General features: G+C 56.4%; 2 protein-coding genes across 6 annotated transcripts in view; one reads left to right on the top strand and one right to left on the bottom strand.

Annotated features, from left to right (window-relative positions):
* Positions 1-5,081, top strand: part of LOC133343279 (serine/threonine-protein kinase 32B-like) — a 39,965-nt gene extending 34,884 nt beyond the window's left edge. For 4 of the 5 annotated variants that reach the window (XM_061552744.1, XM_061552747.1, XM_061552746.1 and 1 more), the window contains 3 exons: positions 188-319; positions 985-1,055; positions 1,344-5,081. In XM_061552744.1, coding sequence (XP_061408728.1) covers positions 188-319; positions 985-1,055; positions 1,344-1,503 — 363 coding nt within the window. In that variant the 3' untranslated portion in view covers positions 1,504-5,081. The remainder of the gene's footprint in view (positions 1-187; positions 320-984; positions 1,056-1,343) is intronic. The other variant, XM_061552745.1, reaches the window with a different exon arrangement.
* Positions 5,082-10,931: 5,850 nt separating this feature from the next.
* SH3PXD2B (SH3 and PX domains 2B) overlaps positions 10,932-27,491 on the bottom strand; it is a 37,659-nt gene continuing 21,099 nt past the window's right edge. The window contains exons 5-13 of the mRNA XM_061552724.1: positions 24,962-25,053; positions 21,943-21,968; positions 18,544-18,675; positions 17,860-17,973; positions 16,992-17,109; positions 16,312-16,523; positions 15,407-15,456; positions 14,963-15,088; positions 10,932-13,901 (exon numbers count right to left, since the gene is read on the bottom strand). Of these exons, the coding sequence (XP_061408708.1) occupies positions 12,270-13,901; positions 14,963-15,088; positions 15,407-15,456; positions 16,312-16,523; positions 16,992-17,109; positions 17,860-17,973; positions 18,544-18,675; positions 21,943-21,968; positions 24,962-25,053 (2,502 nt within the window). The 3' untranslated portion in view covers positions 10,932-12,269. The remainder of the gene's footprint in view (positions 13,902-14,962; positions 15,089-15,406; positions 15,457-16,311; positions 16,524-16,991; positions 17,110-17,859; positions 17,974-18,543; positions 18,676-21,942; positions 21,969-24,961; positions 25,054-27,491) is intronic.

Below are 27,491 nucleotides of genomic sequence, written 5' to 3' on the forward strand. Positions count from 1 at the left end.
GAGACGGAACGATGAAATCGCCTTCTGCTGAGTAACTCGACGGATGTTTAACATCGCGAGAGCGTGCGAGATGAGCGTTCATCCAGCAGCGGATGGATCGTGGCTGACGACAATGATTTCGTTTCGTTCTGCCGGCTGTTGCTTGGCCATGAGTTGTTCCCTCTGTCTTGGTGTGTGGCCTGCTCAGAAAGGGCAGCTGAACTGCGACCCGACGTTCGAGCTGGAGGAGATGATCCTGGAGGCGAAGCCGCTGCACAAGAAGAAGAAGCGACTGGCGAAAAGCAAGATGCGCGAGGGCAGCAAGGAAAGCTCGCACTCGGTACGCTGCTCAGCTGGACGGCGGACGGTAGGAGGGCATGGGGGCAGCACTAGGCACCTGGCGCTCGACGACGATGGGGTGTGAGTGAAGGGGCAATGGGGTGTGAATGAAGGGGTGAGCCGTAGACGTTACGTGTCGAGATATATGGAGGTGGGCGGCGAGTGGCGTTACAAACGAGAGGTGCCCCTACACCTCCTGCCCTTTTGACAGTCCGCTGCTGGATGAGGACCTTCCGACGCCGTATGGGTCATGGGGGTCGTTTGACCATACTTCACCACACGTTGACCAAACTTTGTCGTGGGAATAAAACTTGAGTTACCAGCTTCGTGACGGAGTGCGCTAACCGCGGCACCGCTGCTTCCACCGTGTGTGGTGTCATACGCACCGCGAAGTTAGACGGACACAGAATTGGTACAAACACAGAATAACTTTGGAGGTTACCATTTGGAGAATTTCAACGATTCACCCCTCTGATGCCATTCAAAGAATCATGCCGGTTCGAGGTGACGGCTTTGCTCAGTGACAATCCCTGTGTTTAGTAAGCCAGAAAGAGGATAGCCTCATGATGCGAGAGAGGCACATGCGCAATTCTCTCCGGTCGATGCGCACGTGTCGCGATGCTCGTGTCACGATGCGTTCCACCCCCGCCGTGTCGCCCCCCTCAGCAGGAGAACGAGCACCTGCAGGAGTTCCTGGAGAACGTCCGCCAGGAGTTCATCGTCTTCAACAGGGACAAGTGAGCGGAAGGCACCTGGGGAAAGCCGACACACAGCAGCAGCGCACCCCACACAAGCGATCTCAGGACAGTGACACAGCACCGGCGGTAGCGCGGTCTCCGCTCGGATATTAATGTTACACAAAGGCTGTCACGACCAAATCATGTGATTCACAATGAGTTTATTTTGGGTTAGATCGTCTTGTCGCTTATAATGCCAACTTTTTTTTTTAACGACAGCCCTCCACCACCCAATGGAGTTGTCACGCGGGTGAATGTTGTTCGTTTTTGTCGTCGTTTGATTATCAGGAAATGCAAGGGTGCGCTGGCGAGCAAGGAGGCGGAGCGCGACGATGCCGTCGCCTCGTCGCCCGCGGACGGGGCGGGCAGCCTGCCCGACGACCCCGAGGCGGGGACGCGGAAGAACGGCTGCGGCTCCGTGTGCCACGTGGTCTCCAAACGGACTTAGCGCAGAGGAGAAAGCCCGCGGATTGCATGCGAGGAGAGGGGGCGGCTGCGAGGTGCGGATGATACCCACGCTTTAGTCCCCGCCGGTGGCGCAGGAGAAAACACGATACCTACACGACTGTTTAAACGCCTGCTCCTCTCGTAACGGAACAATCCGCAGCTGTCACTAGACGACTATTTATATGACTGATGAAACTCCCACTTGTAATTATACATTCACACAGTCGTGTATCTAAACAAATGTGTGGCTTGAAAGATAATTTATAAGAGAATTGGGTACTATACTACAATCATGTTTCTGTGTGTGCGTTCACGTGTGTGTGCGCTCACGTGTGTGTGCGTGTGTGTGCGTGTGTGTGAAAGGCAGCGGCTAATGCGGGCCCAGGCCTTGTACTTGGGCTTGCTACCCCTACCACATTTACTTCCTGTAATAAGCACGTGGGGGAACGGTGGGAACAGCTCTCCATGATGCCTTCAACCAACCGTGGTATGGTGGAGCCCAGGGGGTTCAAAACCACTGTGCCCCCACTCAGAGAGTTTCCAGAAATAAGCAAATGCTGCTGCTGCTGCTCACAATCATTGAGGTGGAGAGAGCCCGACTCCTCTGCCTGGAGCTCGACTGGTAGACCCTCGACCTCCGTGGAGTACAGGTGTTACTGATCGTCGCGCGTGTCATTGAAAGCACTGTACACATTTCAAGCAGGGTCAGCTATTTCTGCGATAATGTCAGCTAATGGGGAGTGGCTCTTCTGAACAAGATAAAGAAAGGTGTCCCTCTTGGGACACGGCGGTGATATGTGGGAAGCTGTGAGCTCAAGTTGTGGGTTTGCCAATCTAGAAACAGTAAGCGATAAGTAGTCCATAATACTTGCCTCTGCTAACACCAATAATGAACAATGGTGAAGAGAGCAGGCCTAGTCGCACCCTTGGGTGACTTCACTGCATGAGACACAGTGTTGACACCCAAACTCGAGTGATGGAAAGCCACGGGCCAGATCAGCATGACATTAATAATAGGATGTTTCTGAGTTTCTGTGCTGCCCATCTGCTTGGAGTTACAAAACAAGCTGCTCACTCTCAAGTGCATCCACACAACATCCTTAGGCTAGAGGAGAGTCTGAGACCAGAATAAGCATTGGGCAAAACAAAAATCTCCCCATTCAATTTCTTTTGGAGTGTGACAAATTGTGAGCAGGCCACATCCTGCATGACACCAACTGCTTGGACCGCAGGATGGAGTCGGCACGATTCTAAGTGTGTCCTCGGTGAAGTCGGGGCCTTACCAATAACAACGACCAGGGCACCTCCCTCTTCGACGTGCCTGACAAACCACGGCATGTGATATTCAATGCCGTATCGCCATGCAAACTGAAGCTTGTACAAGCCCACTGTGGGGTCAGGCAGGCATCTTATTGCACAGTTACCTTATTCTACATCTGTCTGTCACAGATATAGGGAATTTCACCAGTGCCTGCGGTGTACCCAAGTCACATACCCACGAGTTGACGGCACCTCTGGGTGTGGAATGGAAGTCCCCACCCCTCGTGTGACATTCTCGTGGCTTTACCAATAAATCTGCATCTGTGGCAGATGCAGATGGAGGCTGTTAACCCGTGCGGTGTGCGCCGTTGATCTGGTGAATACAGCACCTCCCGAGATTGAGTTTTGAGAACTTGCTGTTGACCCAGGAACTCACCAAAGAGTGGGACTTTAACGCCAACCCTACTAAAAAAGACATTTGCCCCTGTATTTTTGTATCATCAATGGAGTTGTGGAGGAGCGTTTGCATCCAGGTAGCTTAAAGATACTGGAAAGATATGGACCATGTCCCACCCATTGGGTTACTCTGGCAATGATGTCATTGCCCGGCTCGTGTGGTTCATGCAGTGATAAGAGAGACTATAACATCTCTATGCAGAAGGTCGTGGGTTCGATCCCGACGATTTCTGGTGTATCAGGGGTTTGCAAGATCTCCCCCCATGGTCACGTGGATTTTTATTCTCTGGGTTCCTCCAGTCTTGCCCTCCACGTTTTTTTTTATATTCCTAGTAAATAAAATCGTTTAGTTTTTATGTACAACACCAAAACAAATGTTGATTGGCTGGATAAATGTTACTGCGAGCTAACTGGACGTAGCGCAGACCACCCATCAAAAATCTCAATCGGCAATTAAGTCCATTGTTGCAAGACTCAAAGAAATTGGCATGCATGCTTTTTGGACTCCACTGCTTAAAATCAATAACCGGTGCATCTTGTTCCCAGTATCAGACCGGAAAAGTTTCTTCATTGGCATTTAAAGCACGCGTGAAATTCATGATTACATTGGATTTGTATACCCACGATGCACGTGTCAAATACTGTTATATGTGTAAACGTGATTGATTATGTAAATTCAATGTAAATTATCTGTGAATAATCCATTTAGGTTGAACAAAAGAGAAAAAGTGTAGAGAGGACAACAAGGGGGAAACGATATAAACTGGGTGGGGAAAGAGGCCAAAAATGGAATTAAAATTATGAATTGTGACAAATCAAATGACAGCTTGAGGGTGGGAGGAATAATTGAATGCATAATTAATCTCGGTAATTTACCAACAATTTAATATTCCTAAGTTGTTCCAAGTGTACGATTGAACGTGTAAGCTGTGTGTGTTACGTGTGGTGGAACTAGTGTGAACTAGTGTCCTGACCCATTTCAAGAGGAACGCTGCTCTCTAACAATATATCACTTTTTGTATTATATATAAGCAGTATAGAGCATGTGTTAATGCGTATATAGTGTATACTGTATATACTTTTTACAGTTAAATATGAAATTTGTCTCCTGCTGATTTGCAATCCGCTGAAAAAATGTCATCAATTTTTATCGGTCGCACATTTCATTTCTGTGGAGGCTTGCTCCATCATACCCATTTCATTTTTATTTTATTGCCACAAATCGGACGCAATTCGATGTTGAATCAAATCAATCATGGGTCACTATTCACAATAATTCTGTGAATATACACAACATTTTTACTCTGATTATTGGCAATTTTTGCAGATTGTTAAACCATCGGCTATGATCGTCTTTCTTGGATTGTAGATTGTCTTGCTACAAAACAATTCGTGTCATTTAAGAACGCAGTCCCAATAGTGCGAGATGCCATCTACCTCGCCTAGTATGCAGGAGGTCGTGGGTTCGATCCTGACTCTGACGATGCCTGCTGTATATTTGGAGTTTGCGTGTTCTCCCCGTGGTCACGTGGATTTTTCTCCGGGTCCAGTTTTCGCGACTACATTTATAAACGCGTTTGGAGTATTTGACTGCTATACATTTCCACGTGAAAAGCCACTTCGTGGAGCTTTCATTTGTGGCCAGGTCGCTTCTGAAAAATATCTACATAGTTCAGAGGGCCTTACCCCGTAAAACAAAAACAAGTAGTATCACCTCTCGAAACCAGTCCTTCTACAATCCCGAATGAGTGTTTCCGAGTGCCTCTGGTGGTGCATCAGTTCTCAGCGGTCACCGTTCTTCTTGCGACATGGATGATGCTTCTTTCCTTTGGGGAAGACAATCTGAAAGTATTAAACATTTTCACGAAAGGTCATGGCTCGGGTTTATATATTTTTGTAAGAAAGAGGAATTCCGTCACGGAATTCGGGAAGATAAATCCCGAATTGGTGTCCCAAGATAGGATTTCGGAAAGCTTTATTTTTGTTTAACAAATTTAAGTTTTTTTTAAATGAACATCTCTTCGTGGTTACACACAGGGAGCCGCTAGAATGCCAATCGTCGGGGTGCCAGGGTGCGCTGGTGACGTCGCACTGCATTCTGCAGCCTTGGCTCGCGGCGTGGGGCAGTGTGGCAGACCTCGCTGGGGCGAAGCTGCGAGTGCAGTCGTCGCTGCGAAGCTGCCGACTGCACCACGCGCCACGCCTCGACGAGGCGACCGCAGCGAGGCTCTCGTCCTGTGCCATTGACGTTGTTACGACTCGCCGAGAGCGCCATGCCCCCCCCCCCCACCACCTTCAACTCTGACATTCCGCGTGTACGCCTGTACGGTAGCCAGGCACAAACATCAAAATAAAAAATAGACGGCCTATCCGAACACAGGCACACGTGTGCAATAGCTAACACACGCAACACACACAGCCCCACCACCCGCTTAGTGAATCGTGTGAGCCGGGTGGCCCCGGGGCGAGGGGTTACCCCGGGGCTTCACGCTTTCTGCGGGGCTCATCGAGTCGACGAATCGTGGTGGGGAACGCGCGGTCCGTGATCGAGGGCGAGAGCGACACGCCGCGATTGTGGAAATTCCACATTACAATGGCGGCGCCAAGTCATCCCGGAGGGGTGTGTCGCTTGAGAACGAGAGGAGCACGCACACGTCGCGAGCCATGGTCAGGGCCACTGCTGGCTGAAGGGCCCATACAGGGATGGTGAGAGAGAGAGAGATCGAGACGCGGCGCTTCATCTCAACAGCTCGCCCTCGGGAACCGGCGCCCTGGATTTGGTTTCGAGTCGTCGGGTGATGAACTTTCTACGGCTCGAGCAGCATCCTCTTGGTGCGATCTTCCACGGCCGATACGCGCTGGAGTTGTTTAGATATTCGGCCCATCGGCGGCAGGTCCCGAGGCAGAAGACATCGGCACCAGACGCCAGCTGGAGCACACCCGATGGAGGCCGGCACCGTGGCACACGAGGGGGGGGGGGGGGTGGCCAGCACCACGCCCCAGTGGCGATGTTTACACACCGCACCAGGTACTCATTTGAGGCTGAGTCGACCTAGGAGAGGCACAGGACCGGTTTAAATAATCGTCATTGGGTGTTGGCCGTGAGCGGGAATCGAACTCGGATCGCCAGGTTCGTAGCGCTAACCGCTACACCACCGCTCCAACAAGGTGCAATACACAAACAGACACACAGAAACACACACAGAGACACACAGAGATACACACAGAGACACACACAGACAGACACCACACACACACAGAGACACACACATACAGACACACACACAGACACCACACACAGACACCAGACACACAGACACCAGACACACAGACACCACACACAGACACACGCACACAGAGACACACAACACAGACACCACACAGAGACCCCACACACAAAGACACACACACAGACACACACACAGACACACACACAGACACAAACACACAGACCCCACACACACAGACACAGACACACACACAGACACACAGACCACACACACACAGATACACACAGAGACACATACACAGACACCACACACAGACACCACACACAGAGACACACAGACACACGCACACAGAGACACAACACAGACACCACACACAGACACCACACACAGACCCCACACACAAACACACAGACCACACACACACAGACACCACACACAGACACCACACACAGACACACAGACCACACACACACAGAGACACACACAGACACCACACACAGACACCACACACAGACACACAGACCACACACACACAGAGACACACACAGACACACACACAAACACACAGACCCCACACACACACAGAGACACACACAGACACCACACACAGACACCACACACAGACCCCACACACACAGACACCACACACAGACACGCGCGCGCTGTGGTGAGTAAACTGGCTCCAGTAGCAGGTAAACAAACACAAAGTCTGTTTATTTGTTATACAAATGTGCGCAGATTGGGAAGCGTACAGGAACCTGCCTGTGTACAGACTTACTCGTACAATTAGGCCCGCAAAGCATGCAATCCGTTTAAAATAAATGTTATGTGCTGCAATCGCAACAACAAGCCAATACTATAGTGATATATATATAATACTATAGTGATATATATAATACTATAGTGATATATATAATACTATAGTGATATATATAATACTATAGTGATATATATAATACTATAGTGATATATATAATACTATAGTTCGAGCATCTCGGCACGTGTTCAATATATATATGAAAAAGCGAAATAAGAACAATCAGATACATCGCGGAGTTTGATTACTCGTGGCTGAAGCCACCACCTTACAATATCAATTCATCTTTACATTGGTCCACGGCAAGTACATGCGAACAGGAGATGTAAGAAGGTAACGGCATTTAGCTACAGAGGTTGAAGCACGCTTACAATGCGTCTGCTTTATCGAGAGCAGTGCGCACGAGAATGCGCAGCTGAACACATTGAACATCCTGCAGGACACGCGTGTGTGCCGCAACACGCGTGTGCCGCAACACGCGTGTGCGACGCAGGCGCCGTGGCTCTGAGCGATCGGTGGCAGCGGCGCCACCCGCGAGGCCCCTGGGCTCGAATCCGCGTCCTCCCTCCCCAATGTTGTGTGTTTTAAAGTGTTCAGTCGCCGATGCCCCAGGTGACGTTTCAGGCAAACCTCAACGCCACGCGTCTCCACACTGTTTACTCATCAAAGTGTCCATCCATGTCGATTCGGCGGAAGGAATTCTCTTGCGATGTCCGCGATGCCAGGGAGGGTTTATAGAAGAGTTCCGAACCCTGAGTCAGCTCCTAGGGTGGAACAGCCCGCCCCGTGTAGCCGCGTCAAGCGGCTACACGGGGCGGGATAGAACACCCGAACACAGTCAATGTTGGGTTCAAACCAAGTTTACTCCGAGTATTTTATTTTTTGGACCGTCTTTTCTTATGTCGACATCGACGTCGAAGTGTCTCGCGCGGAGTGCTGCCAGGTCAGGTACATGACACGCCGGGGGCGCTCACCCCCACCGAGCCCTCGTGGCTCTGTGGGGTGAGCGCTTGCCCTGGAAGCAGAGGGTTGCGGATTCAAACCCAGGACTCTCCACTTTTATTTAAAGTGTTGATTTCCACATTTTAGTCTACGTGACTTTACCGAAAGAACCAAGAAGATGAATCCCTGCAGTCACGAAAGCTTTAAATCAAAATTTCCACATTTTATTTAAAGAGTTGATTAATTTCAACGACTGCACCTCACTTCGAGAATGTCTCCATACGTGCGTCCACACGTTAAAGACGAATGTTAAAATACTTTGGGGAGGCGGTGGGGGGGACCCTCCCGTCACACTTTAAACCACTGCAGCCACAGCGACTCGGCACAACCTCCACACCCTCACTGACCGTGCAGTGGGTGCCAAGTTGAACCGCTACGCCCTAGCCCCAGCACAGCGAAGTTCTCACCCCACTGGCGTTCTCACGGCTCTCATCTTAATCGTTCTTAGGCAAAGCTCACCGAGCTCCGGGCTCTGACCGGTCTGGTGGCTTGAGAACGCAGAGTACCGATTCCGAGTCTGCGGGTTCCCATCGCAGGCATCGTTCATCGCGCCGCAGCGGGCACCTTGCACTGCGGGGGGAGCCGCAGTGTCCAGCAGATGTTCCCTCCCTCGCTCGCCTGATATACAGGAGGTCGTAGGTTCGATCCCGACCCTGACGCCTGCTGTATATTTGGAGTTTGCGGTGTCTTTCACCCCGTGGTCGTGTGGATTTATCTCCGGGTCCTCCGATTGTTCCCGTCCACGTTTAGAATCAACATCACGACGCGTTTAGAGTGTTTGGCTGGGCCATCTCGCCGGGCGCTGGGCTGGGAAGAGCGGATTGAGCGCCGCCGCTGAGCCGGCTCCCGCGTCAAACTGAGGAGCTGCACCTGCCTGGCCGTCACGACCCACCACGGCTGAGGACGCTGCCCCAGCAGGGCGTGCTGCGTGTACAAGCCGCGTGGTGTACAAGCCGCGTGTACACCACGAGTGGCGTCTCTCTCCATGCGTCTCCTTGGCCGGTTTAACACAGAGGGTCACCAACTCTGACTGAAGTTATTCTGGCAAACTTTATTTTGGTATTTTATTTTCTTAAAATATCCTACGATTAAAATATCTCACCGACTGCTCTCAACAGTCACTGGGAGGAGATGAATGCCGATTCCGATAGAGACTCCCACGCCCGCGGTGTCGGAGTCGCGTATTTCTGCACATTCGGCAAGTGGAGATATCGCCGCTTGCTCAACGATATGGGAGTGAGGATATCGCCAGAGGTGCACGGGTTTGAAATCGGTCAAAGAATTGATCGTCTAAATGATTTCGTATCCACCGAGCTCACAACTCAGCGCAGTTAAATTGGGACTGTGTCACCGCTTTGACAAATATTCAACCGTTTCCTTCAGCACACGGAGCCACCTGTCAAGCCGGTGAACCGAGCCATCCGAAGCACCACAGGACTTGGCAACGGCAGCTAAACGCGGCGTTAAAACGTCACCATTGATATAAGGGCACCCGCGCCCCCGTCTGCAGCAAGAGTCTGCATTTCCATTACCGCAGAGCCGTTATACATTGTGTTGTGTATATATAAACAACTGACGGCTAACACTACAGGTACTAGCAGCGAGCTAATATACTCGTACGCGGAACAAAAAGAGACTTCAAATTCTCATGTTTAAACGAAGCACAGACATCCTCTGTGCCAAGCGGAGGCTTGGGGTTGAAGGAAGTTTTCGGGCAGGCTATGGCCGAACGACGCTTTGGTGAGAGGGCCCATTCTTGTGACCTCGGAGCAGCCCCAGGCCTGCACATGCAACTGAGACCTTCAAACATCACCAGACGACCACACCCAGCAATTGCTTTGAGAACAACACGGCCGTCAGTTTTGAAGACTTGGAATGAAGCTGTTCTCCGGGTGGACGTTAGACACAAGACGACGATTAACTTTGTTTACGAGCCGTCTCCTCCGATAGGCGATACGAGAGAGGCTTTTGGTCACATTTGGTCACATTTGGCTTTCCTCCATCTTACCACTGGTGCCCACGACTACGTGGGCCCTACCTTTACAAGTAGTGCGCAAAAGGATCTTGGCGCGCGCACAGACACGAGTTGAGCGCCGAGGCATGAAACGCGCGGCGTGCATTAGCGCACGCAAGCCGCCACGCGCCGGGGATGGCCCACGTGCAGCGCGAGACAAACACTCGAGCACGCGACGGGAAGTCGACTCGCGGAAAGAGTTGGATAACAAACAAAAAGCGTTAACTAAACAGATTCTTTCCCCCGCAAAATAAGCGGCTTTTAAAAGCACCACACTCCAACTCGTGGCCTTTTCTTGTCACGGCCAACGACGAGCCGAGGGCTGGAGCCGCTCCACTTGGATGCCGGAGTCACGGAGCGCGCGGGGGGCGGTGGGGGTTTTGTGGTGGGGGCTGTGGGGGCTGTGGTGGTGGTGGGGGCTGTGGGGGCGGTGGTGGTTTTGTGGTGGGGGTGGTGGGGGCTGTGGGGGCTGTGGTGGTGGTGGTGGGGGCGGTGGGGGCTGTGGTGGTGGGGGCGGTGGGGGCTGTGGGGGCGGTGGGGGCTGTGGGGGCTGTGGTGGGGGTGGTAGGGGTGGTGGGGGCTGTGGGGGCTGTGGTGGTGGTGGTGGTGGGGGCGGTGGGGGCTGTGGGGGCGGTGGGGGCTGTGGGGGCGGTGGGGGCTGTGGGGGCTGTGGGGGCGGTGGTGGTGGTGGGGCGGTGGGGGCTGTGGGGGCGGTGGGGGCGGTGTGGGCGGTGGGGGCGGTGGGGGCGGTGGGGGCAGAGCTGCCGCGCTGGACGCGAGAGCGACACATCGGCTCTCACGCGCAGGTGGGTGGTGGTGGTGGACGGTGGTGGAGGTGGTGGTGGAGGTGGTGGTGGTGGTGGAGGTGGTGGTGGTGGAGGTGGTGGTAGAGGTGGTGGTGGTGGTCGGCGGTGGTGGTGGAGGACGGTGGTGGTGGAGGTGGTGGTGGAGGTGGTGGTGGAGGTGGTGGTGGTGGTGGACGTGGTGGTGGACGTGGTGGTGGTGGAGGTGCTGGTGGTCGGCGGTGATGGTGGACGGTGGTGGTGGACGTGGTGGTGGTGGAGGTGGTGGTGGAAGTGGTGGTGGACGTGGTGGAGGTGGTGGACGGTGGTGGTGGTGGAGGTGGTGGTGGTGGAGGTGGTGGAGGTGGTGGAGGTGGTGATGGTGGTGGAGGTGGTGATGGTGGTGGAAGTGGTGATGGTGGTGGACGTGGTGGACGTGGTGGAGGTGGTGACAGCGCTCAACAGCACGAGGGCACTGCGTGCGAGTTGCCTCTGGCTACCACCACGGCGCCTGGACCGTTGAGCTGTACTGGGAGCTCTCACGGGGGTTTATAGACCCACACACGGGATGAGGAGAACAGCACATCCATCGTGAAGACTGAAGATGTTTGGCAGAGATTGCTGGAGCAATATGCATGCTGACATCGTCCGTAATGCACGAGTGATGTCATAGGAATGTTCGGCTACACGGAAAGCCGATGGGGATTTCTATAATCTCCCACCTAATTGGCAGTTTAGGGTGGACTATCAGTTTGATCAATTAAAGATGGGAGCACGGAGTCTCCCCAAGATCACGATGTTGCAGTGGCCAATCGATTGCTTGTTTAATAAGCACAGAGAGAGAGGTGCTCTTACATTGATTTGGAAAGGAGGTGAGGCCGATGAAGGAACAGTGGTTACAAGAGGAGCTGATGCGATGTCGGGATCTGTGGGAATCGTTGGATTGACAGTGCCATATGAACACCTGGGAGACCGCCAAGTCGGTATTCACGAAGGAGTTGTGCAGTGCGGGTCGTGTCGGTGCGGAGTGTCGAGGACGCTATGGTGCAGCTGTGAGGGCATTGTAATGCTCCTCTGTTTTGGCTTTTGTCAGTAAATATTCGAGTCCCCGGAGGTGCCGGAATGTTTTCCCCGAGCTGTTTATAGAGGGTCGTGAACTGGCCGCATTATTATTTATGCCGCGCCAGAGGCCGTGTCGCCGGGACGTCACTGCTTGCGCAGGTAGTTGGACGGGACCCAGCCCTGCGCCTGCCGGCTGCCCGTCAGCTGGCAGAACCACCAGCCGTTGGCGTCCTTTTCCAGCACGCGCAGCGCCGCGCCCTCCCGCACCGCCAGCGAGTCGTCGTCTCCCGCGTAGTCGCCCACGGCGACGTACACCTCCCCCTCGCGGCAGGCGTCGCCGTGCCCGCCCTCAGCACCGCCGCCACCGCCGTCACCTTCCCGGCCAAAGGCCCGAAGCGCATTTTTGCCCGCCGCTGCTGCCGGCACGCTGAAGACGGCCTTTGGGCCGGAGGCCTTCGCTGGGTTTGGTTTGGTGGGCGGGATGGGGCATGACCCGCCGGGCTTGGTGGTCGTGACCGGGAGGCCTGGTTTAGCTCCTGGTGGCCTCGGCACGAAGCCGGTTGACCGATCCGCGGGTTTGGCTGCTGCGTCGGCGCGGTTTTCGCCGTTCCCGGAAGCCGTGGGTCGCTTTGGTGGTGGTGGGCGTTTGGGCCTCGCCGGGGACACGGTTTCTTCCGTCGCATCGACCTCGGCGCCGAGTGGCACCGTGTGGCCCGGCTCGGCGCCCTTTCCTGGCGGGGCGGCAGAGTTGCCGTTGGCTGTCCTCGTCTTGGGCCCCGACTCGTCCTCGCCGTCGGCGCCATCCGCCGAAGGCTTGCCGCGTTGACGAGTGGGCCGAAGGTGACTGCGCAGATTGCCGATATCGATTTGATTTCCCTGCGATTCCTCGAGCTTGGCGGCGCCTACGGCGGCAGAAGAAGACATCGCTGGCCGTGGTTTCACCGACGGCTTGGGGCGTATGGGTGGGTGGTTGGGCCCCGTAATTGCTTTGGACTCATTCTTTGCTTCAGATTCCGTATTGTTTGCCTCATTCCGTGATGTTGGCTTTAAGCCTGCAAAAGCATTCATCAGGTCCCCGACCAAGGCCTTGACGGGCAGGCCGACTTCGGACGCGCCGGCGCTGCCCTTCTCCGTGTCCGCACTCGCCGGGCACTTCTCCAATTTGGATTTAAGCGGCAGCCTGGGCGGCAATTTTGGCGACCCGTTGCAGGGCGCCCCGCTTGCCGCCCTCTCGTCCCCCACTTCCGCAGGCACCGGCGCGGCGCCCGGCTTTTTCCACTCCTCTGGCTTGGGCTTGCGGCCCAGCCTTCCGTCCGGCAGGGGCGGCCCAGGCTTCTTCCCGCTGGGGAACGCCGGCTTCTCGACGGCCGCCGCCGAGGGTGCGGGGGCAGAGGCGGCGGTCGTGGGCGCCTGCTTGGTTTTAATGGGCGGCGGGGGTCGCGTGGGGCTCAGAGCTCTGCTCTTGCGGTCGTCCCTCTTCACCTCCCGGAGCTGCATCTTGGCTCTGGCGACCAGGCCCCCCCCCGCCCCCCCTTCGCCGGCCTCCGACGTCTCGGCGCCGTCCACCGCCGGCGTGTCGTACTCGCTGGCACCCTGCGCGGCCTCCGCCCCGGGGCTCGGCGGCGCCGGCGGAGGGATGCGCGGTCGGCTGACGTTGCTGAGCTTGCGGGCGACGGCGCTGGGGCGCTTGCGCTTGTCGATGTAGGAGGAGGGCGCCCAGCCCTCCTGGTCGCCGATCTGCACGTACCACCAGCCGTTGGCATTCTTCTCGATCACCTGCGCGGAGCAGGAGACACGGTCGCAGGACGCGACAACGGCGCTTAGATTTGTAGTGCTGTAATGCGACACCACCCAGGACACTCGCCACATGAAATGGGCCGCTTTCCCTTCAATTTGGAAATTGTGAATTTTGTAAAACAAAAAAACCCAACAAAATTCATATCTGGAAAAACACCAAACTGAATTGGATCTGTTTTAATCCGACTCTGCTAATGAGACAACCAGTCCATCATTTTCCTGCTGGAAAATATTGGTCCGGAAGTCCCCTGAACAACCGATGGGACATTATTTTTGCTCCATTTAATTTCACACGGAGAGAGAGACGGACCTGCTGCTTGCTCATCGTTGTATGTCATTGAACAAAACTTGAACAAACCAAAAGCTCGCAACCGTCATCAACGCCGCCGGTGGCCCTTTTTGGGCAGAAAGACGGCAGAGCCTGCTGTAGAATAAACTCCACACACCACACTTTAAAATTCCCAGTCTCTTCAGCACATCACACACCACACTGTGGTGTGTGGTGTGCTGAAGGCACTGGGAGTTAAAAAAAATAAAAAGTCGTAAATTAAATCTCAAAATGCTTATTTCAGCAGATATTTCAGAGCAACAAACCCTCTTATGCAGCCAAATTGAGACGATAAGACTGCATCGTGCGAAGCAAATAGATAACTCTGAGTCGCGAGCAATGAGAAAAGTTGCAATACACTCCCCGCACCACCCACTCTCCCAGGTTGATCCAACGGCGGCAATGCCAGGCTGCGTGCTACATCAGAGACACCGCAATAAGCGTACCGCTCGGGAGATAAAACAACACCCGGCAGACCAAATTTCAAGGCTACGTGACCTCCAAGCAACGACTCGCGCCATGGTCGGACTCGCGTGAACGTTGCGCCCACCAGCAGGATATAAATGTCACGTTTAGATCGCACCGGCGCTCGGCAAACTTCGCGTACAAAAACCTAAAATGACAATCTGTGAGTTCGCGCGAGCATAAGCCAGCCCCCCGCCCCCCCCCCTTTCCCCCCCCCCCCCCCCCCCCGGGAGCGCCGGCCGCTCACCTCCACGTTCTGGCCGCCGCCGAAGGTGATGCCGTCGGCGATGCCGGACTGGAACTCGGCGAGGGTGTAGTACTCGGCCTCCACGGCGGGCGGCTCCGGGAGGCTCGGCAGCTGCGCTCCACGCGGCTGCGTGCGGGAAACAAAACGCCGAGCCGTCGCTGTGCTGCCTGGTGCGAGCGTGGCGGTTAAAACGCGGCGCTACGGACTCCCCCAGGTGCTGATGCTTACTCGTGGGTAAAGGTGGTCGGGCGTGGTGCCGACCACCCACCCCGTGCCGGCCTTCGTAAGTGCTCGCTCGCGGTACTTGCCCCAAGATTTTGTGAAGGCTATACGTGCGATCTTTGCCTTTGCTTCTGCATGTGAAACTTGGAAAGGGAAAGTGCAGTGGACCACCTTGCCATGTTCATCAATCTCTAAATATAATAAATAAAATGAATAAAATACCAGCGTGACGTCTCGCCGCGGAGGGGGCCTCTGCCGTAGTTTGGGAGATTCTGCACGCAGCAGACACACACACACGCACGCACAGCAGACACACACACACGCACAGGCAGCAGACACACACGCAGCAGACACGCAGCAGACACACACGCACACGCAGGGACATACACACACGCAGCACACACATAACCACGCGCGGCAGACACACGCACAAACACAGCATACGAGCGCACACATGCACGTAGACGCACAATCAGCAGATGTACACACACCCACGTGCACACAAACGCACGTACACGCACAGCAGAGACATGCACGTGCACAGCACACACACATGCACACACACGTACAGCAGACATGCACACACACATGCACAAATAATATCATCGTCATCAACAGAATGTCTGGAAAGATTTGTTTGTGACCACTTATTACGACTGAAATGATGACTATTTTGGCTTGTTTACCTCGGAATGATGATTCAGGATTCACAATTCTTCTTCGGGAGATTCTCTCCATTCACTCGTGTGGGACCGTGACAGCGTCAGCTCGCCATCTGGTGGCGATTGCTGGACTCACAGCGTCATCGAGACCCAGGTGATAATAGGCAGGTCGGTCACGTGGGGTAAAGTGTGGGTATTCGTACGTCTCCAATTGCGTCTGGACCGTGTGGAAGAGTAGGCCAAAATAGCCTCTATGAGAGACCCTGTAGGAATCCTCGCGGAAGCCCTCCCGCCGGCAGGGGCTCGAGTGAGACATTTCAGGGCTGCCCCTTTACCTGTGTGTGTGTGTGTGCACCTAGCCTGGCACAAGCGCCAGGGTGACGTTACCGCCACCTCACGGCGAGTGGCGGTTGTTGTTGTCGGCCCGCGATGCCCACGAGGGGGGGGGAGTGGGGGGGCTCTCACCCGTGCTGCTTCGCTGTGGGGTGATGCGCGCCACGGTGGGCGCTGCCGCTCCGTTCTCCGCGCCCACGGGGGCCCCGGCCCCCCATGGGGGGGCCCCCTCCTCGCTGCTGCGCTTGGCGACGAGCGGCGGCTTGCGACCCCCGACCCCCGGCCCCTCCTCCCTCACTTTGCGCAGGTACGAGGCCGGGGCCCAGCCCTCCTTGCCTTGGTAACTGCCACACACACGCGGACAAAGATCCCCCCTGTAGCCTCTACAGGCTGTTGGGGCAAGTGCTGTTAGCCGGCTCCTATGCAGGCCGGCAGGCCGCACAGGGGAGTGATGTGGCCAGACCCACGTCCGGCAGCCGTTGTCTCCCGAGTACCGATGTTGACTCATTTGAGGCCGAGTCGACCCAGGAACGGCCCAGGAACAATTTGGACAATCGCCACGGATGTTGGGCGCCTGTGCGGGTCAGGTGCTCGCGGTAGCAGCGTGCCTCCCAACCGACCACGGGACGCGTGGGGCTGCTCCCCTGAACCAGTCCACACTCGGCGATCGCGACTTCCGCCGGGAGCAGCCGGCTCGCTCGTTCCGGCGGTGGTTCCGCTCTGGCGGTTTTCAGGCGTCGCTGCAGCGTTGGGGGGCGGGGGGGGGCAGTGGGGGGTGGAGTCGTGGCGCCTGCGGCTGTGCCGGGGCTCACCGAATGAACCACCACCCCTCCAGGTTCTTCTGCAGCACGTCCACGAGCGCTCCCTTGTCCAGCTCCAGCTCGTCACCGTCCTGCGCCGCGTACGTGTGCATCACCGTGTAGCGCTCCTCTGGGGGGGAGGGGGGGGGGGGGCGAGACGGGAGAGCAGCGAGCGGTTACGGACGGGTGACCATCGCCATCAGTGTGCGTCTGTGACAACGCCGGCACGGTCCGCCTCTCTCCGTCCACATTGCCGACGAAATGAAAAATGAGAAAATTTAACGTCAAGAGCCAAAACAAATCTCTTTGGTCCAAAAGAGCCACAGGCTGATCGACATATCAAAGGATAATATAACACGTCGCTTATATATGTGGTCGGGCAGGCCCTTCGATGATTCAATTCCCCATAATCCATCAGGACGCACGGCATCATTCAGGAGGCCACGTGGATTGATGGGGAGCTGCACCGCTGCGCCGCTGCACCGCTGCACCGCGGCTGTCACGAACGGGAGCGGCGGTGCAGCATCCGCGAGGCGATGGGACGGAGCGATCAAGCCAGGCGGCTCAGCGGGAGAGCGAGCGGCTCGCAAGCCCAAGGTTGCGAGTTCACATCCTGGTTGGGGTTTGAATTGGCCCATCATCCACCCAGGGTCAACACAATTTCTATTACTCTGTGATCAGTGGTTGTCCGTTGGATAGAATCGCCCCTGCCATAGGAATGTGGAGTTTCAACCACTGGCTGAGGTCTGTGAAAAGGAGATGAGCACCGGGTCAATGCTCATTTCAGCAGGAATCCACTTGTGACTCTGTGTGGTGGTGGTGGTGGTGGCGGTGGTAGCGGTGGTGGCGGTGGTGGCGGTGGTGCAGGCTGTGCGGGTACCTTCCCCCGGGTTGGCGTTCTGGATGAGCAGGTCATCTTGGGATCCATCCCTGGGCTCCAGGTAAGTCGCGGGGACCCAGCCCTGCTCTTCCTGGGCACTCACAAACCACCAGCCTGCGCAGACAGACGGCACACAAACCACGCGGGCGAGACCTCCTCCTTGCAATTCACAAATGTGAGCGTTCGGTCCGCATTGCTCGCACCAGGGGGCGATATCGTCAGTGCTGCACGCTGGGAGTCTTGTTGCAAAGAGAGAACACGGATCCGTGAATTGGGAAAAAATATTGGAAAACCTACGTGATGCACAACGACGAGCATTTAACCAAATTAACGTCTCAAAAAGGTGGAATAATTGATAGTTTACAGCCCTTTGTCAATCGACTACTGGATGAAGGCCTCCCCACGCCATGCCAACGTTCCTTTGACCATGCTGCTTGGTTGGGCATGCGGTGGCTGGGCATGTGGTGGCTGGGCATGCGGTGGCTGGGCATGCGGTGGCTGGGCATGCGGTGGTTGGGCATGCGGTGGCTGGGCATGTGGTGGCTGGGCATGCGGTGGTTGGGCATGTGGTGGCTGGGCATGCGGGCTACGTGACCCAGCCACCGCACACGAGGGAGTGCGTGAGTCAGCGAGTGTGTGCATGCGCGAGTGAGCGCGTGCGTGCGTGGCCCCGCGCTCGCCCACCCGTCTCGGTCTTCTCGATGACTTCCACCACTTGCCCGGCCACCAGGTTGAGCTCCGAGTTCTGCTGCTTCTTGTACTCCGCCACCACCACGTACTGCTCCAGCACCAGGGCCTCCGCGATGCCCTCGGATCCTGGCGGTGGCGGTGGCGGCGGCGGCAACAACGGCGGGCACACAACCACGGCGCTTGGTCAGCGTACACAGAGGATGCCGCTAGCCAATCCCCATTACTATTAATAAACTAAACCAAGTCTCGACCAACGCACGCGCAGCAGTCAAGAGGGAGCCTCCATTTTGTTCTGCGCAGTGCCAGGGCCCTAGAGGCCACGGGATTGGCCGAGAGGTTCCAAGTGGCACGCGTGACAAGAGCAGGTTCGAGAACAAGGGGTGGGTGGATGGGGGGTCATGGGTTAGCGCTTGAGAAGAATTGTTTTGTGTCACTTGAGACAAGGCTGGGAAGTCGGTGTATGAGCTGAGAGAGCAGTGCACAGTGCGTACAAAGTGCATGTACGACGCGTACACAGGCGAACACTGGGTGAGAATGTAGGAGGGGGCATGTGGTGGCAAGAGCTCGCAGGCAGGGAGGTCACGGGAGGTCACGGAAGAGACCCCTCAGGGGTTAGCTGGGGAAAATAAAAAACACCCTGCAGAAGCACCACTTGCGCTCTCCGCCACGTGCCGCGATGAAACCGCGGTGACCGCGTGCCCCGCAGCGGCGACCCTCCCTGGGAGCCGTGCACGCCACGGTTCCGGCATCGTTGAGCGACGCTGCTTGTGCTGCGAGTGTAGCGGAGGGCAACGTGCTGGGCCATGGTACTCCACGTGTCGAGGTCACAACCAAACGAAGCATCTCCACCGCCCTCTCCACGCGCCAGATTTACGACTCCCATAGACTCGGTTCCTCTGGCCTCCACGCGACTCCGTTCTCCATCATTCTCATCATCATCTCCGTGACATCTGCCGGTTCAAGTCGTTTAATAAATAACTCGCACCCACGGCGCACGACTCGGCCGCCAGGGCTCGCAGCCTCTGCCCCGACTGCCCTCCCTTCGGCTTCCCTTTTCCTTCTCACGGGGGCAGCAGCTCGTCAGAGGTGAAAGGCCGGGGGGGGGGGGGGAGGGGGGGGCAGGACGATCGGAGCGGCGGGGACTTGCCCGGGAGGAGGAGGGGTACACTCCTCCACCGCATCGCGACGATGCAAAGAGACGGAGGGACACACGGACGGACGGACGGACGGGGATTCATTTGATCTAAGAGCAGATTGGCAGTGAGCACGAGTGATGGATACAATAATTGAATTGACTAAGAGCAGGCTCTGCTCGCCTGGTTGGAGAGACACAATCTGCACCGGATCACTTTATTTATCGCCGAATGCAAAGGGCGGTGATTTATCGTTTACCGGCGCGATGGGCTCACGCGATCAAAGATCAAAGAAGACGATTCCCTGCTGTCCAGAGGATAACCGCCGTTACCTCGATCGTCCCGGCGACACATGGGCACGGAGCTACGGTGACGCCAGACTCAACGGCCGCAGTCGCGTCCCACCGGCAGTCGGAGGAGTGTAGCGATGCAGCGTCGTCACAGCCATCTCCCTCAAATGAGCATCGAGGCGGTGCTCATCTCCCGTTTACAGCCCCGAGAGAGCGGCGGATATTCCACATTCCTATGGCAAGGGCGCGTCTATCTATAGGACAACCGCTGTTGATTTCCCCACAAAGTGGTAATGATTTTATGGACCCATAAGGGATAATTGGTCGAGTCAACGCCCCCCATCCCAACCAGGAGTTGAACTAGCGACCCCCCCGATCGCGAGCCGCTCACTCCACCGCTGGGCCCGCCCGGCTGGATGCTCTGAGCACGCGAACCGTGCACGGAAACACCGATGGCAGCGTTCGCGATTCGTATCCCGCGATGGCGCCTTGCCACCCCTGGCAGGCTGCCACCGGAGGTCGCCGCACTCCCAGTCGGAATTGTGTCTCCCTCGCGAGCCGAGCGGATCCCCGAACAGCCGCGAGGGGCCCGAGGGGCTGCAGGCCTCCTCCTGCCCGTGGGAACGTGGCCGCGAGGCTAAGCCAGGCCGACCGAGCTCCGATTGTTAAAGAGGACGGGAATGTTCGCGACGCGTCAGCGCGCCGGGCTTGCAATCTAGGGGCGGCCGGTTGGATCTTCCGCCGCGGCAAGCCGAAACGACGGCGCAAGTTTCCACCGCAGTTTGTCGATTGGCAGGTCGCGTGCGGCGAGGTAGAGTGTGGGGACTCCCACCGCCTTCCAAAGACGTCTCGTCAGTGCGGAGGAGGAGTAGGCCAAAGTAGCCTCTCTAGAGGGGCCGTCGAGAACTTGCTCGAGTGAACGGCACTTCCGGCCGGCAGTGGTGTGCAGGGCTGCGCCTTTACCTTGACCGGCGCGGATGCTGCTGTGTGGTGAGCACGTGGTGAGTGTGGTGAGCACGTGGTGAGTGTGGTGAGCACGTGGGGAGTGTGTTGAGCACGTGGTGAGTGTGCGGTGAGCACGTGGGGAGTGTGGTGAGCACGTGGTGAGTGTGGTGAGCACGTGGTGAGTGTGCGGTGAGCACGTGGGGAGTGTGGTGAGTACATGGTGAGTGTGGTGAGCACGTGGGGAGTGTGCGGTGAGCACGTGGTGAGTGTGGTGAGCACGTGGGGAGTGTGCGGTGAGCACGTGGGGAGTGTGGTGAGCACGTGGTGAGTGTGCGATGAGCACGTGGGGAGTGTGCGGTGAGCACGTGGGGAGTGTGGTGAGCACGTGTGAGTGTGCAGTGAGCACGTGGTGAGTGTGCGGTGAGCACGTGGGGAGTGTGGTGAGTACGTGGTGAGTGTGCGGTGAGCACGTGGTGAGTGTGCGGTGAGCACGTGGGGAGTGTGCGGTGAGCACGTGGTGAGTGTGCGGTGAGCACGTGGGGAGTGTGCGGTGAGCACGTGGTGAGTGTGCGGTGAGCACGTGGTGAGTGTGCGGTGAGCACGTGGGGAGTGTGCGGTGAGCACGTGGTGCGTGTGCGGTGAGCACGTGGGGAGTGTGCGGTGAGCACGTGGTGAGTGTGCGGTGAGCACGTGGTGAGTGTGCGGTGAGCACGTGGTGAGTGTGCGGTGAGCACGTGGTGAGTGTGCGGTGAGCACGTGGTGAGTGTGCGGTGAGCACGTGGTGAGTGTGCGGTGAGCACGTGGGGAGTGTGGTGAGCACGTGGGGAGTGTGGTGAGCACGTGGGGAGTGTGGTGAGCACGTGGTGAGTGTGTGGTGAGCACGTGGTGAGTGTGCGGTGAGTACGTGGTGAGTGTGGTGAGCACGTGGTGAGTGTGCGGTGAGCACGTGGGGAGTGTGGTGAGCACGTGGTTAGTGTGCGGTGAGCACGTGGGGAGTGTGCGGGTGAGCGAGCCGTGGTGCTCACCGAGCTTCCTCTTGGAGCCAGCGTCCCTGGCAGGGAGAGGGAGAGGCAAAGAGACAGAGAGACAGACAGGGAGAGGCAGCGTTACTCCCAACTCCACGAGTCCTCACTGGCATTCGCTGGGGCGGCAATGGTGGAAAACTACATGGGAAGTTACATAGCTGAACAAATTACATAATCATACGTAAACTCAAATGTACGTAAATTTGAACAAAATAACGCAATATTAAGAATAATAATAGGAATGACATTACAGTTTTTGAGCATATTTAAGAGAGTCTTTGTAAATTATGCAATCACGCAGGTGATTTAACATTTTGTAAGAACAGATTTCATTACAATGGAAGGTCTTTTGCTTTTTGTTGAATAAAAAAAATCAGTTAACCCTGCAACCAACGAAAAGGGAGGGTGGAGTTGAGTCATCTGCACAGAGGCAGTCGTCAGCTGTGAAATTGAGAAATCTCTCCACGTTGGCAGCTCAGCCACTTTCATCATTAGCCATGACCAACCCACAGCTTGATGAAGGCTTCCCTAAGCCACTGCCATTTCTCACAGAGAGGAGTCATGGAGAGTGAATATTCACCAGCTGCTCATTTCCATAATCACCTCAACATCCACCAGCTGAGGAGAGTCGCCACCAGACCCCCCCCCCCCCCCCCCAGCATGCAGTGCCGTGCGCTCACGGGCAACTCCCACGAGCGACGCATCGGGGTGGGAGGACAGCATCTGGCACGTCCCACGTCCCACTGGACCCTGCTTCCTTCCCCCCTCTCCTACCCCCCTTCCCCTGGGAACGGCCTTAATTTAATTAGCGCATCGCGCGCTGCTGCGGTTGCGAGGTCGCAGTGCGTAACAGCAGCAGCAGCTGTCGGTGTGCGTTACGCAGGCGCTCCGTTTCACAGACGTAGTTGGTTGTGGTTTCACAGCAGGGGGCGATGTTGCTGCTCATGTGGTCCCAAGCGAGTCATTTGCGGTGTAACTTTCGAAAATGTGTGACCTGTTCAGATGATTCCTAATAAGAAATGTAAATTCGCTCTGAATGCACACGCAAGTCAAGCCTGCGGTTCCAATTTGCATAAATATCGAGAGGTGGCTCCGACCTCGGCAAGGCGATTGTCACGAGACGCCGGGTGGGCGAGCGCTCAAGGCACGAAGCCCGCTCTGCCGTGAGCTGGTCCCCGTCCCGGGCTCGGGGACGTCGCTCGAAGCGGGAGGCCACTTGAAAGTCAAATTCATAGCGCGAGCTCCACTTTAGAAAATGACCCGCACGCGAGGTAAAAAAATTAATCACTGTCGCTTACGTATCTATTTTAATCCAGATCTACTTCACAAATTAGACATTTTAATGCAACAGGATTCTTTAATGCAATTACAGAGGCGAATGTAACGTAATAATAATAACCTGCATCGTCCAGAATTGCGTTTTTATCGATCGACGCCGTTGCATTAGCTGCAGCGAACAGAAAGAGTCGCGCGAGATGAGAACGCGCCGCACACACCCAGCACGCGCTGAAACGATCGCACGTGTTAGGCCTGTCCCTCACCCCCATCTCTCTCTAGCCACCCTCACCCCGACACGGCACCCCCATCTCTCTCTAACTACCTTCAACGACCATGTCCTTCCCTCGCACACTACTCCCCACCTACACTCTCCCCCAGATTCCCCTCTCCTCACTCTCACCCAATCCCCGCTCCTCACTCTGCCAGCAGCCCATAATGCTCTCCCGTCTCCCGCCCCAGTCGCTCCCCTCCCCATTCCCCACCTCACCGGCCAGACCCGCGGTGCCGTCCACAACCAGTCACGCTTTCCACTCGGCGCACAAAACATTTGGAAGGCGTTGTGTCCACGCTGAGCGGTGAAAGTTCACTACGCGCCTCGCCAAAGCGCTCCAAGTTTTTTTTTCGAGTCCACTGGTTCTCTCGGAGCACTTGAGCGCCGTCTTTGGCAGCGCAATGCCAGAGGAGACGCGGTTTTACATTGCCTCGTTTTGGCCGAGCCGCTGCGTGGACAGGCATTGTCATGTTTATCTGTGGATATAAAAGCTCTCTTTACCCTCCAAACTAAACAAGCGCAGTGTTTTGGATGTCTACTGAGTCTTCGCGCGAGATCCTGCCGAGTGCGCTGTTCCTCACTGGAGTTCGACCACCCACGAGCGCGCAGCCGCGATCTACGTCGACCTGCTTTCTGTGCTGCCAGACTCCCCGTGGAAGCAGAAATGCAGACGAAGCAGAATCATTTTCACCCCCACCAAGAGCGAGATCACAAGCAACGAACTGCGTGCACTGCTGCTCGCCATTCCGCCACGAGGAAGCAGGCAACAGATGATCAAGAGCGAGACGCTTCACGGGTGATTAAGAATGAAGTTTGATTGACAAGCAAAGAGTCCTCTTTGTGGGGCACTTGGATGATGTGACCCGATCGAGAGTGAGGAGCGCTATATAACCGACTTCCAACGTAGTGCTGCGCCATCATCGTCCAGGCCTATTCAAGGACACAGGGTGGTGCGCCGCTAGCTGAGAGTTCTCAATGCGGATGCCTTCCTCTGGTGATGACGCTCAGGCACAATTGGACAGTACAGTAGAGGGTGGATGTAATCACACAGTGTAAGGGGAGCCAATATCCCACCGCGTGCTTAGTCGCCCTTCGCCGTGCAACGCACACACGTGCTGATTACATCAGAAGTGCGCTTAGATACTTGGCATGCTTTTGTCCAGCATCGACTTTAATGTGAACATAAATTGGAGAATAAAATAAATTGGAAAGTAAATTGCCATCTGTTAAACATTTCAGCGCAATCCCTGGGGTGTCTCCAGCTTACCGAGAGAAATGCACACTAAGAATTTATTTTATTCATTTTCAGAAAACCCAAACAACGTGGCATGGATTGCTGAGATGACCGAGACGGCCGACAGCGTCAGCTTGACAGATGGAGGAGTTGTGGTCCAGAGTGGTCTATGTTGGTACCCAGAGAGAGACAGGGGGGGGGGGGGGGGCGGGCAGGCAGGCGGGGGAAGGTCTTACTCTTTGGGGGGGTTGAGATCCTCTGCCCGAGCCTCAAAGAAGTGGAGCACGTCCTCGCACTGGGAGATCTCCGCGGGCAGCTGCACCAGTGCCTGTGCGCACAAAGACAAAGATGCCCCCCGCAGAGTCTAAACAGACTGTTGGGGCAAGTGCTGTTAGCGAGCTCCTGTGAAAGGCCGGCACAGCGCACGACGGGGTGGGTGGCCAGCAGCACGCCCGACCGCATTTTTCTCCCAAGTGACGATGTTTACACACAGCACCGGGTACTCATTTGAGGCCCAGTCAACCTAGGGGAGGCACAGGACCGGTTCAGATAATCATTACTGGTGTTGGCCGTGAGCTAGGTTCATTGCGTAGCGCGCTAACCGCTGCACTACCACTCCCCTGTGCCCACAAACACGCGCGTGCAGTGCGGTCTGGGAAATATAGCGAACACGACTGCAAATGGTATCGGACTTATGGCCAAAGCTGCACACACATTATTTAAAAATACACGATTTCATGAAAACATAAATATTTGTGAACATGTTTGATTGAACGTGAGGAAAAACAAACTGTGCTTTACGCGTCCAGGAATTTTGTTTAAATATATTCTGTTTCTTAGAACTTTGTGTCTTTTTTTCTTTTAGCGATGTTGCAATGAACTGCATGTGCAGTAAACAAGCACCGGGAAAAAAACCCCCCCCCTCTAGCCAGCCCCCTCCTCTAGCCAGCCCCCCCCCTCTAGCCAGCCCCCTCCTCTAGCCAGCCCCCTCCTCTAGCCAGCCCCCTCCTCTAGCCAGCCCCCTCCTCTAGCCAGCCCCCACCTCTAGCCAGCCCCCTCCTCTAGCCAGCCCCCTCCTCTAGCCAGCCCCCACCTCTAGCCAGCCCCCCCCCTCTAACCAGCCCCCCCCTCTAGCCAGCCCCCCCCTCTAGCCAGCCCCCACCTCTAGCCAGCCCCCCCCCTCTAGCCAGCCCCCACCTCTAGCCAGCCCCCACCTCTAGCCAGCCCCCCCCTCTAGCCAGCCCCCACCTCTAGCCAGCCCCCCCCCCTCTAGCCAGCCCCCACCTCTAGCCAGCCCCCCCCTCTAGCCAGCCCCCCCCTCTAGCCAGCCCCCCCCTCTAGCCAGCCCCCCCCTCTAGCCAGCCCCCACCTCTAGCAGCCCCCCCCCTCGAGCCACTCGTCTCGCCCTGGTCCCCTCCACCACAACAACATCTGGCGGTGCACGCCGTGGTGCAGGCAACGCCACGTCACCGCCGCCGGGGAGATGAAACCGCGCGATCCCCGCCGCCGCCCTCCCCCTCGCCCTCCCCCGGGACCGGCCGGCCGCTCCCACCGCACAGACAGCCCCATCGGTCACGCTCGGCGCTGCCTACGAGCGCCATCGGCGCAATCTCGAGAGTGGCTTCACGAGATCGGATCGTTTTGCAGACCGCGCACAAGTCGCTGGAAGGGCGCAGGCTCGCCTCGCGAGCGTCCGCGCCACGCGCAGGCGGCCAAAGCGAAGGCAGCGATCCGACGAGCCGCTTCTGCCGAGGTGGCAGCCGCCGCCTGCAGGGGCACAATCGCCGCGCCTCTCGACGCCGGCGCACGCTCGTCGCGAAGCGAACAAGGGTGGGCGAAGCGAACAAGGGTGGGCGAAGCGAACAAGGGTGGGCGAAGCGAACAAGGGTGGGCGAAGCGACGCCTCCTGGGCCGATGCCCCACAGCGAGGCTGCCTGGGGGCTCAACCGACCCACAGGCCGAACGCACGACAGTGAAGGGGCCCCCCAGCTCACGTCAGCTTCGCGAGCGTTTGTTGTCACGCCGCAGGATATTGGCAGGTGGCGACGGCTTAAAGAAAAGGGGGGCTTCGTCCAGCAGTGGATGAATCACGGCTGTTGATGATGATGTAACACCCGAGCGGGCTGCTTCTACCGCATGCATGCGACTGAGGGGCTCCCTGTTGAGCCAGTTTGTGCCTGAAGGGAATCAAAGCACGAGGTTCCTGAGGGCACCCAGAGGTCACGCTGCTGCTGCTGCTGCTGCTGCTGTGCTGCTGCTGCTGCTGCTGCTGCTGCTTTCACTCTGCACCGATCACACGGTGCAGAGTGAAGGAATCCGTCTGCTGGCTGCACATCCCCCCACACTCCTTGCCCACTGGTGATGGTCTACTTTCCACACACAGGCAACCCTGTAGATTCTTACACGCTGATCATAACTCATGCAATTGAGGCTCCACGTTCATAGCTTCAACTGGACTCTCCTGAAAGTTGCAGGAGAAGGCAGATTCCTGCGTCCGGCTCACGACATTTTACCGATGATCACCGAGTGGTCAAATCTGTTCGCTGTCGAGGCAAACTTGATTTGCCTCTGCGGAGCAAGTGCAACACACTCCTCACGTTATTGTTCCAAGCCGATCCTCTCACTTACTATAGAAGACACACATCACCTCCGTTGTTGCCCATTCTATGCAAGGAGCTTCTTCTTTGTGAAAAGGTTCGGTTCCTCAGCAGCACCCCGGCCCTCACCACACAGCGGTCTCACCCAGTTGTGAGCAGTGCTCCACAT

This window comes from Lethenteron reissneri, chromosome 17, assembly GCF_015708825.2.
Source record: "Lethenteron reissneri isolate LAM-NWPU_2019-01 chromosome 17, ASM1570882v1, whole genome shotgun sequence".
NCBI lineage: Eukaryota > Metazoa > Chordata > Hyperoartia > Petromyzontiformes > Petromyzontidae > Lethenteron > Lethenteron reissneri.